The following is a 15,264-nucleotide window of genomic DNA, read 5'->3' as shown; positions in this document are numbered from 1 at the left end:
GAAGATACAAGCAATGATAAAGAAACAATTTGAAGAATTAAAAGACTACTAAATGCTGCTCTATGAAAACTCATTTGAAAATCTAGAAGTAGATGATTCCATAACAAAATATGAATTGTGTGAATCGACTCCCAGAGAAGTTTAAACTTAGATATATCAATTACCATAGAAAAGATGGAAAGGCAGTTAAATATCTATTAATTAAAAAGATACCAGCTCATGATATATGTACACATATAGCTGATTCACTTTGTTATACAGCAGAAACTAACACATCATTGTAAAGCAATTACACTCCAATAAAGATGTTTTAAAGAAAAAAAAAAGATACCAGCTCATAGTAGCAGTATTCACAATAGCCAAATGTGGGGATGTCCATCAGTTGATGAATAGATAAACAAAATGTGATATATCTGTACAATGGAATATTATATAGCTATTGAAAAGAATGAAGTACTGATACATACCTCAGTATGGATGAACCTTGAAACATACATTCAGTGAAAGAAGCCAGATACAAAAAGTCACATATGATTCCATTTATATGAGGTATCCAGAATAGACAAATCCATAGAGACAGAAAGCAGATTCCAAATGATTTGGAACTAGATAGAGGTGGTAAGGATTACACAACATTGTGAATGCAATAAATGCCGTTGAATTGTATACTTTAAAATGTTTCAAATGGTGAATTTTATGCTATGTTCGTTTTACTTAAAAAAAAAAAAAAAGTACCAGCTAAGGTTTATCCAGTCATTAAGGGACAAAGAATTGCAGTTATTTTTATGAAGCCAGCATAACTTTAATCAAAATCTAGATGTATGAAAAAAGAAAACTGTAGTTCAGCCTTACTTTGCTACCCATTATGATTACCATGCCCACCTTGTCTCAGATGGAAAGACATTGCCACTTCACTTCTTAATGGATCCCAACATCCGTTAAATTTAGGGAGCTTATTTCAGTGTTGACATCTCTGTTACCTCTGACCTGCACTATACAGCTTTCAGTGACACCAGTAAAGGGAGTATCCTCTGGACTCTCTCAGTGAGCATACTTAGAGGGTGGGCCAGCAGGTCACATGGTGAGATATCTATTCTAGTATTCCATCTACTTGAGCCTTTGATCTCCTTCCTCTGATATATAATGAGGATCCCTGGCATCTCACTTAATGTGGGCCATTGTTGAGTCTGGGTTTTAGTTAACTAGCTGAGCAGACTGTTAGGGACACTCTCAACTGTTTGTTAGAAGTAAATTCCTTTCTCCCTGGAAATCTTAGAATTCCTTCCCACACATATTCTTTAGGGTTCTGCTAATAAAAACTGACAGAATCATACACCTCTTTTGGTGTGACTAGTAGGTACTCTTGGGTCAGATTTTATATTAATTCCTCTGGTGTCTGTGGGAATTTGAGTATAATTATAGGTCTGGGACAATGAGAGGTGGTGGTGATGTAGTCTGGGAAAGGATCTGCATTTCCCTGAAAGGCAATTCCCTCAAGTAAGGTCTTATAGAGTCTTCAGGCATCATGAGGTTAATTTTCTCAGACTAGGGGATAGGGTTGCTTTTGCTGACAAGGGAGACTTGGTAGGGGTTGGGGTTTCAGGTATTCAGATTAATAACAATCTACATTAATATCCCAATACCAATTCTCTGGGTACCTCTCTTTACAGTTAAAAACCTAACTTTAGCATAGTAGTCCTGGTGATGTTGTGAATTCAGTTTGCAATGTAATTCAGCTTCCAGCAAGATTAGACTTTGAGTTTGGGTTTCAGAAGTGTCAGTCCTGGGCATATAAGAATTACGACTTTCTTTTGGAGCATTCAGAAGTTTTCTGGGTCTCTCAGTCTTGGGCTGGCAATTTAAGCCCTGAGCTTGTTATAATTGTTTTATGACTTTTCCAGTGTAGGCAGGAGCAGCCGTTCCATTCTGCAGTCTTTGTACCCTTATTTTCACTGTGACATTCAGTTGATACATGGTCTTCTAAAGCTTTGCCTAGACTCCAGGCAACTAAGGATAATAATTTAAGTAATTGTTTTGCCCCTAAATACCATAGGCTATCAATGTTCTGTTTGTCACTTGTTTTGAAGCTATCACTGTATTCAAATCTAAGAAAAAACTAATCCAAATTCCCATCTTCAAGATTCCTTCCCTTAGAACCAGTTCCTTCCCCAAAACTATTGGTAGCAGGACATGGTTAGGAAAAGAAAGGCTACTCTGTGTACTCTGGGTTTAAAGAGTTTATTATGAAATTTGGGGCTCAAATGACTTGTGGAAGGGCCAGGGATGCAAAGGTTATGGACTTTGTCACTGAAGGTCAGAGAAGCCAGTGCTGAAGATCTCAGCCTGGAGTAGTGAAGTGGTGTTTCTTAGAAGCTCACTTGGGATCTGCTGGAATCCTTAAGAATCTTTGAGAAGCTCCCACCAGCTATCTTAGTCTGCAGCAGCAGCATCTTGATTATCAAAAAGCTCAGCAAGAAGCCACTGTGTATCTTATATCTGCTAATGCATCTGCTACAGCTAAATTTGGAGAATGATAGTTTCTCCTCAACTTTTTGCCATTCAGATTTCGTGCATTGTCAAACTCTTAACTGGGATCCATTCAGGGAAGGGAAATTGGGAAACGTGGTTCCCAGTTTTCCTCCTTTGTAGTAACAAGAAGACCTTAGAAGGGACTGATGGCGTTGCTTAACTGACAATAGGTAATCTAGCACTGAATTCTAGATTAGCTTTTGAGGGAAAAAATATATGTATACACACACGTATATACACACACATACCTACACACACACACACACACACACACACACACACACACACACACAGGTATGGCTTCTAAGGGGAGATGCAGATTTCCCCTGCTATCTGAAAGTAGAGCCTTCCTATGAAACCTTTCGTAAGTTGAAATGTTGTAAAGCAAACAAGCAGTTACCTTATGACACGTCTTGCTAATGGATACACAGAATAAATTGAGGTAAAGCACAGATGCTCACAGACACAGTTCAAAGCTCTGGCAGCGTGATGCTGAGATGCTGAGTGTAGTTTCCAGGGAATGAGCTTGGCGGTGCTGCCACTCTTGCTGCTCATGGTACTTTCTCCCTCTATAATGGCTCCTGCAAAAACAAATGTTGAATGCTGTTTTTTCTTTTCACCTTTTTTTGTAAAAGGGTAAATCTTCTTCGAATTTCTTCTGGTTAGCGAAACAGGTACTAATCCAGGTGTTTTGTAAAAGTGAAGGGGCGTAAGGTGAACTTTTGAAAAGTGGGGTTTACCTGTGTGTGTGTGTGTATATATGTGTGTGTGTAAATTAGGACTATACACACACACACACACACACACAAACCCAAAGGTGACTTTGGGTATCAAACTAAATTAAATTACTTCAGAAAGCCCAAAGAAACAGAGGATAGAATGCAATTCATTTTGTTAAATAACTGCTTTGTCACTCATTTTTCACTTTTTCACTTATTTTAAAAGATTGTAAATTTGAAATGATTCTGCATAGCTTCCTAATATTAGGAAACATTCCATGTCTCTAATGCTTTGCTCTTCTTTCTCTTCTGTAGAAATAATGAGGTAAGGAAAACATGATCTTTGGAGTCAGAATATGTTTGAATTCTGGCCTTGCTGGTCACTGGTATCTGAGTCTCTATTTCCTCATCTTTTAAAATGGCTATAGTAGTATTTTACCTCACCATTGAGAGGGTTGAATTTGATAATGCTTGTAAAACATCAAGCATAGTACCTGACTTACAGTAAGAATTTAGTAAGTGATAGCAGTTTTTACCTTGTCTTCTAATTCATCTCAAAATACAACTGGCTTCCCTCTCTCATTGTTCTTGCTTTTTAAGACACATAAATATTTAATTGGCAATGTTTCAAGAGTTGTAGCAGAGACAGTTTTTGAGCAAGTGGCCATTAGATCCTATTACTCATTTTATTTATCTGTGCGTGTGTGGTCTTGCTCTTGAGGAGAAGAAGATAGTGAAAGGAGCATTTGAGAGACCTTGGATCTGTGACTTGGCGGGGACCAGATTTCCTGCTTCTCTAACTTTGGTGTTGTGTGGTCCCCAGCTGAAGATTTCAGTTGCTCTTAAGCAGTCTGAACAGACCTTGTACTTTGATATTTTGGGGATGATTTTGTTGAAGATGAGATCAGCCTTTTCTTCTAACATGAGACTTTGGCTGTTTTTATTCTGTATTTCATGCTTTTAACTTCTACTTATGTATCTTCTTAATGCTGCATTTGTTTGAGTTGACAAACCGTAAGTCTATTTCTTTCATTCATAAGAAAATCAGCAAATCTTTTTCTATTAATTTGATGATTTTAGTGAATTTTAAGTCTATAATTGAAACATTAAAGCTAAGATATAATTCACTTTTTTAATTTGTTTACTTTGATTTGTCACCATTAAGTAGTATTTTAAATTAGAAAACACTACATGGATACTATATATAAAATAGATAACTAATAAGGACCTACTGTATAGCACGGGGAACTCTACTCAGTACTCTGTAATGGCCTATATGGGAAAAGAATCTAAAAAAGAGTGTATGTATGTATATATATAACTGATTCACTTTGCTGTACACCTGAAACTAACACAACATTGTAAATCAACTATAGTCCAATAAAAATTTTAAAAAAATAAAATAAAAAAAGACTACATGTAAAAACTCATAATAGACCATTTTTCTCTAATAGTTATGATGTTTGAAAGGGGAAAAATAAAGAAATGTCTTGGTTTCTTTTAGGTCTTATGGAAGTGTGTTTAAAGCAATACATAAGGAATCTGGTCAAGTTGTGGCAATTAAACAAGTACCTGTTGAGTCAGATCTTCAGGAAATAATCAAAGAAATTTCCATAATGCAGCAATGTGACAGGTATGTAGAGATTTTATTTCTTTACCTTCATTTTGATAAGTTTTGCTAATAATGTATAATAAAATGTGTTCTTTGGTCATTTGTTTAGTTTTCTCTTCTGACTTCCCATCGGAAGGGAGACTAATCTTTCAAGGAAGATGAGAATAGCTTTGTAGGGTTGTCTTTAGGACTTTCAGCTCTAAAGCAGAAATGATATTATAAAGCAAATGTGGTGAAAGAAAATACTCAAGCCGTTTTTTCATTTTCAGGGAAAATTTATGGGTGAGAATTAGTTTTTGATATTAAGGAAAAGTCATTTAACTGTCCTTTTGATTTAATTGTTTTTACTAATTAAAAGTAGTCATGTCTTATGTAACTCTAATTTATTCAACAGACGTTTACTGAGCATCCCTAGTGGGCCAGGTACTGTGCCAGGATCTAGGAATATCAAGGGAACTAAGACATTGCTTTTCTTCTTGAGGGGCTGGTAATCTAGTTGGGAAGACAGATACTTAAGCAAATAGCTGTAGTACAGCACAGTCATTATACTGACTGGTACATGAGGAGATGTGAGAACAAGGAGGCAGGGCACCTACCTCAGCCAGGAGTCAAGAAGTCTGGAATGCAGAGGAAGAGTAAATTTGGTGAGGAAATAGAGGGGTGAGAGACTGTAAAGAGAATTAAAGGTAGAAAGGTGAAAAACAGCTCACTGTTATGTGCTGTTCTGACAAGGTTTAGAATTACTGCAGTGGAAAGTAAGAGACAGAGCGATATGAAATGAGTTTGGATAGGTAAATGGAGCTGGTAATGAAGTATCTTATATACCCTAGTAAGTAGCCTGGCCTGTATAAGGGATGCAGAGTGTATAAATTAGGACTGTGTTAGGCCTGTAGTTACTTTATCAAAGAGGGATTTATTATTCTCCCTTTATAAAAGGTCTAGAGATAGGGTCAATACAGCAGCAACAAAGTAACAACTGTGATAGGCTTTTTCTTATACTGTGTCATCCTTAGCATGTGGTCTTTGTTCTCATGCTTATTATCTCATGGTTGCAAGAGAGCTGCTCCAGCTCCAGCATTTTGTCTACATTCCAGACAGGAGGAAGAAGAGAAGAAGTGGGAAAGGGCTTTCCCAGAAACCCTCAGTTTATATTTTATTCATCAGAATTGAGTCACACGGTGACTTAGAGCTGGTGAACTTAGGGGAGTCTGGACACATTGTCATCCCTAATCAAATCAGGGCCCTATTAGTAAGAGATCTATGGAAAACTTCCTTTTCCAACAGTATGTAAGATACATATATTGTAAGCTCTTTGGCTAATGAAGCGACTGAATAGTCCTCAAGGAACTCTGTTGCTTGGGTGTGTTCAGTTTTGCTCTTCTTTATTGTGTGCTGTATATTTCGATTATATTACATATTTTCCATGAAGGCCATATAACTGGAAATTCAAGTGGTTATAGAAGAAATAATACATTCCTCAGCTCCCAGGTCAAAATATATAATTGCAGAGTTTTTCCAGACCTCTATTAATTTGGTAACTTTATAAGAATGTGCTTCCCATAGTTTGATGTAGATAAGGAAAGGTTGAGCATAGTGTAGTGCTGGGCTCTTCAGGTGCTTAATATTTGCATGTTGCTATTATTTTATTATAATGGTTAAAAATAGTTCAGGTACTAATGTTGTGCTTTAGAGATTTTAATTGAATGTGTTCTAGGAAGGGCACAGTGTCTCAGATATTACCCATTATACATCTCCTAACCTTTGTGCATGCATCTTGGTACCCATCAGTTCTTGCTCAGATTTCTGCAACAGCTTCCTGTGTGTTCACTTTGTCTTTCATTTTTGCCTACTCCAACCCATTTTCTTCCCTGAAGCTAGAGTGTTCTTTCTAAAATGCAAACCTAATCAAGCCATTCTCTGTTTAAAACCCTTAAGTGGCTGCCCATTGCTTAGCTAGATCCTGTCTACTAAGGATGGCATACAGGGGCCTTCATGATCTGGCCAGTGCTTATGCTTCCAGGCTTCTCTCTTACCTGAGTTTCTCTTTTAAGCACCTGTTTACTTGTATTCTCTGTCACCTGACTCTTAAATTCTTTGAGTTGGGGATTATGACTTACTAAGTGCCCTTGGATCCTGCCACATAGTGGCTACTCAAGTATTGACAGGTATTACTAATTCCTGCCTGGATGACTCAACTGGAATATCCAGAAGCAACTCTACATTTAACATTCTAAAACCAAATTTTTAATTGTTGCAGATAAGCCTTTCAAATTCCTGTTTTGTGAATAGAATCATCATGTACTTAGTCTTTCAACAACAAAACTGAGAATTCATCTGTTTCTTTTTCTGACACCTCTGATGACACTAATTCTTGCAGAGTCTCCTTCTGAAATGTCTTCACTATCTTTATCCTTTCTTCACTCCTTGACAGAAGGAATCATATTTCTTAGCATACATCACAATGCCTAGCACTGTACTTTTTGTTAAATGAATGTGAATAAATATGGTATGGATAAAGGAGTATGTGAAAGAGCATTGTCAGTTGAGGGGACCCTAGGGAAATCTGATTGTTGTTCTTGTTATGTACTTGAAACCACTAAGGGGAAAGAAAAGTAGTGAATTAAAGGGGTAGAAAATGCGAATAAATTCTAGAAATTTTGTACCACTTTGTAGCAGAATGCCTTGTATATAGTAAGTGCTTCTCAAATATTTGTTGAATGAAATGGTAAAACAAATATTGATTAAAAATTGGATCCTGTCTTCTAGATTTCACTTTTATATTCATACTGAACTTATGAAATAGTGAAGGATCAAAAAACAAAATTGGTTGGTTAAAAGATCCTAAAAGTGCTAAAAGATAAGTGAAAAACTGGGAAATGGCAGGAACAAGCATTACATTTTTAGCTACTACTTACTTGTGTTAATGCAGATGTGTTAATGAGAACTGGCATAAAAATGATTTGGGAGAAAACAGTACAAATTGAAAAATTCCCACATAAAACAGTGGAATTTTGGTTAGAGAAAATGAAATTTGTATTTCTGAAATTGATATCTTTTCTTAAGTCTATGCAGCCATTTGGGCAATTGGCAAATTGTCTTGCTTTCTGCATTCTAAAAAGAGATGAGAGGGTGTTTTAATTTTTTTTGTTCATTTTAGTGAGTACTAAATGTGTTCAGTACTGCATTTTGGCGTAAATATTTGAGGGAACCCATCTGCATTGTTTATTGTTGAATCCTTTGTGTCTAGTCCAGTGCTTGGCACAGAATAGGCATTCAGTAAGTATTTGTTGAATGTTTAAATCGTAGAATGTTGGTGCTAGACTAGACCTCTGTAGGTGTACTTTATTTTTTTTTAATTTTTTAATTAATTTTTTATTTTTTGGCCACATCCTGCGGCATGTGGAATCTTCCCTGACCAGGGACTGAACCCATGCCCCCTGCAGTGGAAGCATGGACTGTTAACCACTGGACCACCAGGGAAATCCCAACTGTAGGTGTACTTTAGTTTAGAGTTTTTCAAATGTACTCTGCTCTAAGGAGGTGCTTCTAGGGGTATTTTCCTCAAACAGTGAAGAATTGAGCAGAGTGAGAAACTTAGCCCTTGCTTTTATCTTTTTTTCTATGTTGGAGCTCATTCTAAAATATTATTTGAGAAAAGACTTCTGGTGCTAAAGCATAATTAAGAACTATTTTATGGGTACAGAAAATGAGACCTAGAGATTTTACATGAATTGTCCTAGATCATAGCTAGTTAATGACTAGGATACTGTGAGGACCCACATTTGCTGACTCCAGGGCCAGTGCTGAAGAAAGCAATGTCTGTACAGTGATTCCAACAGTTCAAAGTAAAGTGCTCATTCTCAAGGCAGTGCTAGAGATGGAGGCAAGAGCTGGTCAGCATTACTTTTGAATACTATGTGCCAGGTCATGTAGATATAAGGGAACCACAACTGACACAGCTTCTACATTCCTAGTACTGACACTCTAGAGAAGGAATTTCTCATATCTAAACCGAGAGAAATGTTTTGTTAATACATGCATCAGGGCACACAATTATTCACCTAATTTATTTTATTTATATATATATAATATAAATTCAATATATATATTATGTAAATAAATTTATTCAACTAATAAACTGAGTACCTACTCCTGCTGGTAGCCCTTACGTGCTGCGCATAAGAGATATAACAATGAATGAGCCAGACTTTGGAAGGACTTTCAGTTAGATGGGCAAGACAGATGAATGGACAGGCTGTTTAAGTATAGTGTGATAAGACCTCTGATGGGGTAAATATGGGGAACTGTATGGGTTGGAAGATGTATGTAACGCCTCACTATTGGGGATTCAGGGAAAGCTTCCTCAGGGAGATCATACCCAAGCTGAGTTCTAAAGGATGACTTTGATTTACTAGGCAGAGAGGAGAGGCGGTCCATGTGGTAGGAATAGCGCATTTCTAGCTTGTTTGCTCAGAGGCTTCTTTCTACCAGAGCAGCTCCTGTCCCGTGTGTTCTGTTTGCTGATGTTTCTGGGTGAGATTCCATTTGAACACTGTTTCTGATGAAAAAAATAAATAAATAAGATTGAAACTCACCGTACTGAAGGATTTGTGATTAACTTTAGCAGTTTTTATCAGTTCATCTCTATGTATTCGTTTTTGGGTGGGCCAAGAAATAAATTGCTGTGATTTCGATTTATATTGGAAACAATTCAGTTTTCATAGGAGAATATTCGCGTTGCCTTTGTGAAAACACTGTATTACCCCTATTAAGTTTAGAACACTATTAAGATGGTAGAAGGATGTTAATGAAACGTATGTAATGAAAAATAGCCATTTCTTTAGTATTTTAATTATCACATGCTTACAATGACAACATTAAAAAATACACCTTAGAAAATATTTGCAAAAGACTTATCTGATAAAGGAGTGTTATCCAAAATATACAAAGAGTTTAAAAAACTCAACAAGAATACAAATAACCCAATTAAAAAAATGGGCCAAAAACCTTAACAGACACCTCACGAGAGAAGATATACAGATGGCAAATAAGCATATGAAAAGATGCTTCACATCATATGTCATCAGAGAAATGCAAATTAAAACAATGAGATACCATTACACATCTATTAGAATGCCCAAAATCTGCAACACTGATAACACCAAATGCTGGTAAGGATGTGGAGCAACAGGAACTTCCATTCATTGCTGGTGGGAATGCATAATAGTATTGCCAGTGTAGAAGTCAGTTTTTGACAGTTTTTTTCCAAAACTAAACATACTTTTAACCATATGATCCAGCAATCTGGCTCCTTGATACTTACCCAAAGGAGTTAAAAACTTACATCCACACAAATACCTGCACATGGATGTTTATATCAGCTTTATTCATAATTACCAAAACCTTAGAACCAACCAAGATGTCCTTCAGTAGGTGGATGCATAAACTGTGGTACATCTAGACAATGGAATATTATTCAGCACTAAACAGAAATGAGCTATCAAGCTATGAAAATACATAGAGGAAACTTAAACGGATATTACTAGTGAAAGAGGACGATCTGGAAAGGCTACATGTGCTGTATGATTTCAACCATATGACATCCTGGAAAAGGCAAAACGATAGAGACAATAAAAAGATCAGTGGTTGCCTGGGGTTAGGAGGGTGGGGGTGGGGGGATGAATAGGTAGAGCAGTGGAATTGCTCTGTATGATACTGTAATGGTGTATACAGTTGAAACCCAAAGAATGTACAACACCAAGAGTGGATCCTAATGTAAAGTATGGATTGGGTGACAGTGTTGTGTCAGTGTAGATCCATCACTTGTAACAAACATCCCAGTCTGGTGGGGATGTGGATAACGGGCAGGCTGTGCACGTGTGGGCGCAGGGGGCACATGAGAAAGCTCTGTACCTTGCACTCAGTTTTGCTGTGAACCTAAACCTGCCATAAAAAATCAAGGTCTATTAAAAGATACCTTTAGCAATACACGATTTTCTTCATTTAAGATGAAATTCAAGTTAACATAAAAATGTTAATTAACTTTTAGACAGGAAAAATTAACATTTGAATCTCTATAAGAAGCTTAAACAATGATTCAGTCCAAATAACTTGTACCACAGTAGTGTCTATATAAGGTTCAAATACATAAGGAAGTTTGTAGTGCTTTTTGTATTTTTTTCCCCTCTGGTTTCTCTATTTTTTCCTCGCTTCTCTTTTTATACTACTATTTTGAGTTGTGATACTAGAGGAAGACCGTTAGAATAAGGGTTTAGAGGGGATATGAAATGGAGACAGAGGAATGGCAAGGGTATGATACATTAGGCATGAGATGAGAGGAAGCCAAAAAAGAAAAAAAAAAAAGAGAGGAACATGCTATGTAGTTTTATTGGGCTGAAGGTGTTAAATAGAGGAAAGGGAATGAATGGGACAGGAGAATGAAAGGTAAGGGAATGACACAGGGGAAGGGAGTAGACTGTGCCTCATGAGTTTTGCCCCAGTTATTGAGGCATCATGTTTCACCTTTGCTTTCTGGTGTATGCTGTAATTTGACTTGTGTCTTCCATGTCCCTCCACTCACTGGAATTTTCAGAGTCATATTTAACTATTTAACTGTGCCAAGAATACATAGAATTGCTGGATTCTCGTATGTCCTGTAAGTCCAGATGGTGGCTTAGTCAAGATTCCTAGGCCTTATGGCTGAACTAAAACTGTGTGTTGCTTAAAATTAAAAGTAACACTGAGCTAGTGTTTTGAAGCAAGCTCTCCCTGTTTCCTCTCCAGCCTTTAATAATCAATGTGTGGTTAAAGAAATAGATGTTAGTGTATCTAAATAATTGTACGGTTAGCTAACTTGCCCGCTAGTATGAACACTGTCATCTTTGGCCCCTGACAATCCTGCACTGGATAATCCTCTTTAAAGGCTATTTGACTGTATTATTTTCTTGCATAAACTCCTTCATGGGTTCCCCATTGTCTGGACTGCCTTTTATTTTTGTCACTAAAGTCTACGAATTTTTCTCCCTAGCACCTGCCCCTAGGCTCTATGTATGTTGTTCAGTGAATGTTTGTTGATTACTTTTATATGATACAGGAATGAATTATGAATGAACAACGTCTGTGTCAGTGGAAACAGACTGGCTTAGAAGTCCCAGGTCTTGAACTCTCTGCTTATTTGTTTCTGTGTTTGTAATTTTTCAAAGTGTTGGCTTTAAATTGTAATCTTTAATTTGCCAGTCTTAAATTTATATTCAGTGTGCAGTTGAAGGGAGACACAGTGGATAAAACACAGTAGAAAACTTACTTACTGTCTTCTAACTTGTCAGTTTATATCATAAACAAATTGTGTTGAGTGTACCTTGAAAATATCTCTCGAATTTGTTTTCTACTCCAAGCCACGATCTGCTTTTTAAAATGTAGGTTTTATTATTATTCAGGTACGATGAGACCAGCATATCAGGAGATAGATTGTTATACTTCCAGATCTGAGAGGGGTGCGGGTGAGAGATGGGGACCCATACAGGGAAGCACCAGCGTCAGTTGGGAGGCAGAGGGAGGGGGGGAATGTGGGCACGAGCCTTTACTGTGGTTTCTGTGGGAAGGAATAGGTGAAATTGAGTAAACAGGTTTACGATTGGCTAGATTGAATAATTTCTTTGTGATCTGGGGCTGTCACTGGTTGTCTGGTATACGGCCCTGGGGTGATTAGGGCTGGGAAATGGTGGCCCTGGAGGTAGTTGAGAGTATGAAACTTGGCTTGTTTGCATGTGAAAGGTATGCTTACAGATGCTATCTCTAGGAATTAGCTAACGCTGAGAGAGGAACAGTGGAGACTTTGTCAGTAGGTCCCAGATGTCAAAGCAGCACAAATACAGAAAATGAAAAGATACACTTAATACAATCTCTTGCAGGCACAGACCAACAGAACCTTCTAACTGGTCTACCCGTGTCCATATTTGCTTTCCTACAATCCAGCTTTGAAGCAGTAGCCAGAGGAATCTTAAAAGTATAAATTAGATCACGTCATTCCTCTGCTTAAAATTCTTCTCTTGAATATCTATTGAAGCCCAGTCTCCTTACCTTGTTTTTGAGGCCCTTCGTTATCAGCTTCTGCCTCCATCTGCAACTACGTTGCGTTCTACCTCATTTTTCACTCACTTTATTCTAGGCATACTGATCCCTTGACAATGATCTTCTCTTTTTCTCTCCTCAGGGCCTTTGTACAGACAGTTCTTGGTACCTGAATGCTCTTTATAACTGGTTAACTTCTAGCCGACTTTGACTCTAGCTTAAATGTTATTCCTTTGGGGAGGCCTGAATTAGGTCCCTTCTGTTAATTCTTCTGTGACTGTTCATTTGTTCACTTATTCAGTCCTTTTGCTTGTGCATGCAAGAAGGGAGGTACTGAGGATGAAATGGAGAGCAAGGCAGATTGGCACCTATCCTCACGGAGCTTCTTTTCTTCTAGGGGAGGCAGATAAAAGTCAATGACAAAGCAATTATAAGATGTTATAAGTGCTTTAAAGTATTGATGCAGAAGATATCAGAGGATGACCAGTCGTAGGCCATTATTACGTATAAACTTTGGGGTTTAAGCATTTCTTTCTTTTCCAAATGTAATTTGTAATCCACAGCCACCAATGGAGGGGGGATATTTTGTTGTTAAAGCTCACCCACGTCTCCTTTCAAAGTTTTTTCATATACGCCAGTGCTTCCCAAGTCAGGGGCTACCATGGAATATGTGTGTTATTCCATTCTTCCATATGAACTAGGAACAATTTTATTTGCAGAAATGATGAATGCAAAATAAAGTCTCAGCCAATTTATCTCATAGCACTTCTCCTTCTTTTCTTACCACAGTTAGTAATTATATTTACTTGTGGATTTACTTCTCAAATACCTGCGTATCTCTTGCTGGTATGTGCTAGAGGAGAGTCAGGATTGTGTCTGTCTGGTTTGTCTGGTCTAATGCTTGGCTAGAGTAGAGGGTCAGTGAATGAATGTTGAGTGATTGATAGAAACTGTTTTCGGGTGTGTGTCCTTAAGATGGCTGTTTAGGTCTATCTGCTTAAATATTTTTCTAGGTTAAAATTATTGAGGCCATTTTTAATGATATAGAATTGTTGGACTTTGATACGTTCACTTGATTGTGTATTAGAGGCCACAAAATATTTTTTGAAGAAAATTCTACCTTTCCCCAAAGGTGTTGCCTTGACTCACCCCCTAAAGAGAGCTAGAGCTGCCCTTTTATGTAGCTGCCCAGATTAGAATCTCTAATTTTCATAGGAGCTGTCAGTCCTACCCTTAGAATTGCTGATTACTTAGTGTAGATTGCAAGATAAAATACATGTTTTCTATGTGCTTTTCAGTGAACATAACCTTCAACTCATTGCTAATTTGAAAATTTGAAAATTGTGAATAAGAAAATTAATATTTAAAGAAGTTTCCTGAAGGATATGTCATCTATCTTCTGGAGCGAATCTTAGCTGTGGGTGTATATCAAAGTCACCTATAAAGGTTTTAAAACATCTGCTGAGTTAGAAACTCCAGGGTGTGGGGTCTGGGCCACAGGTGATTCTGATGCACAGCCAGGTGTAAGAGCAGTACTTCCTATAACGGTTTCTACACAGGCACTCATAATCCAAAGAAGTGTATGTAAAGAAAGCTTTTTTATGTTTCCCGTAAGTTGAAGTTTTGGCTCTATAGATGAGATTCATTTGTAAACAAACACTTTTAAATGGTTTAGTGAATATTTATGAACTCTTAATAATACTTTCCATTCCCAACACCTAGCAAAGTTGAGTGTTGTCTGCAAATTTAAGGTGTGAGATGGGGAGTAACGAGAGATGTGGGGAGAGAGGTAGACTTTGAAAGGTCATGTATGTGATATGAAGCAGTTCTGTCTTCTTTTCCTCTGGTGGTGGAGAGCCATTGGAGCTTTTTTTCTTTTTTTTAATCAGGAGCGCGATATGGTTAGCCTACTTTACTTTTGTTTTAAAGGAAAGTTACTTGTCAGCTATATGGAGCACAGATTAGAATGGGGGAGAAAACTATGACAAGGAGATGGAAGCAAGTCTGTGCAAGAGGAGCAGAAGGGATACAGGATTGAATTCTAGCCCTGTAGCTACCTGTTTTAGTTTAAGCCCTTAAGCTCTAACCAATCTGCTCTACCCTTGCCTTCAAGACTTAGTTAAGATTGCAAAGGCTTTACTGAGAAGTCTTTCCCCAACCGTCTTCTCTTAGTCTCTTCTTTTGGTAGTCTCTTTATGTGGTCTTTTATAGTACTTTCCATTTTTCATTGTTCTTTTTTGCTTGTTTGATTCCTATGTCTTATTTATCTTACACTGATGGCACTTTTCATGATAAACATGCCATTCTTGGTTTTTCCCTTGCCTTTGCTCATGG

At 37.4% G+C, this 15,264-nt stretch overlaps 1 protein-coding gene across 1 annotated transcript in view; it reads left to right on the top strand.

Moving 5' to 3' along the window:
* Positions 1–15,264, top strand: part of STK3 (serine/threonine kinase 3) — a gene marked incomplete at both ends in the record, with an annotated part of 298,497 nt that overhangs the window by 43,790 nt on the left and 239,443 nt on the right. Inside the window, 1 exon segment of the mRNA XM_079722153.1 lies at positions 4,753–4,881. Coding sequence (XP_079578279.1) covers positions 4,753–4,881 — 129 coding nt within the window.

Source organism: Hyperoodon ampullatus (assembly GCF_949752795.1).
Source record: "Hyperoodon ampullatus genome assembly, chromosome: 17".
NCBI lineage: Eukaryota > Metazoa > Chordata > Mammalia > Artiodactyla > Ziphiidae > Hyperoodon > Hyperoodon ampullatus.
This window is presented reverse-complemented; position numbering and strand designations above follow the sequence as displayed.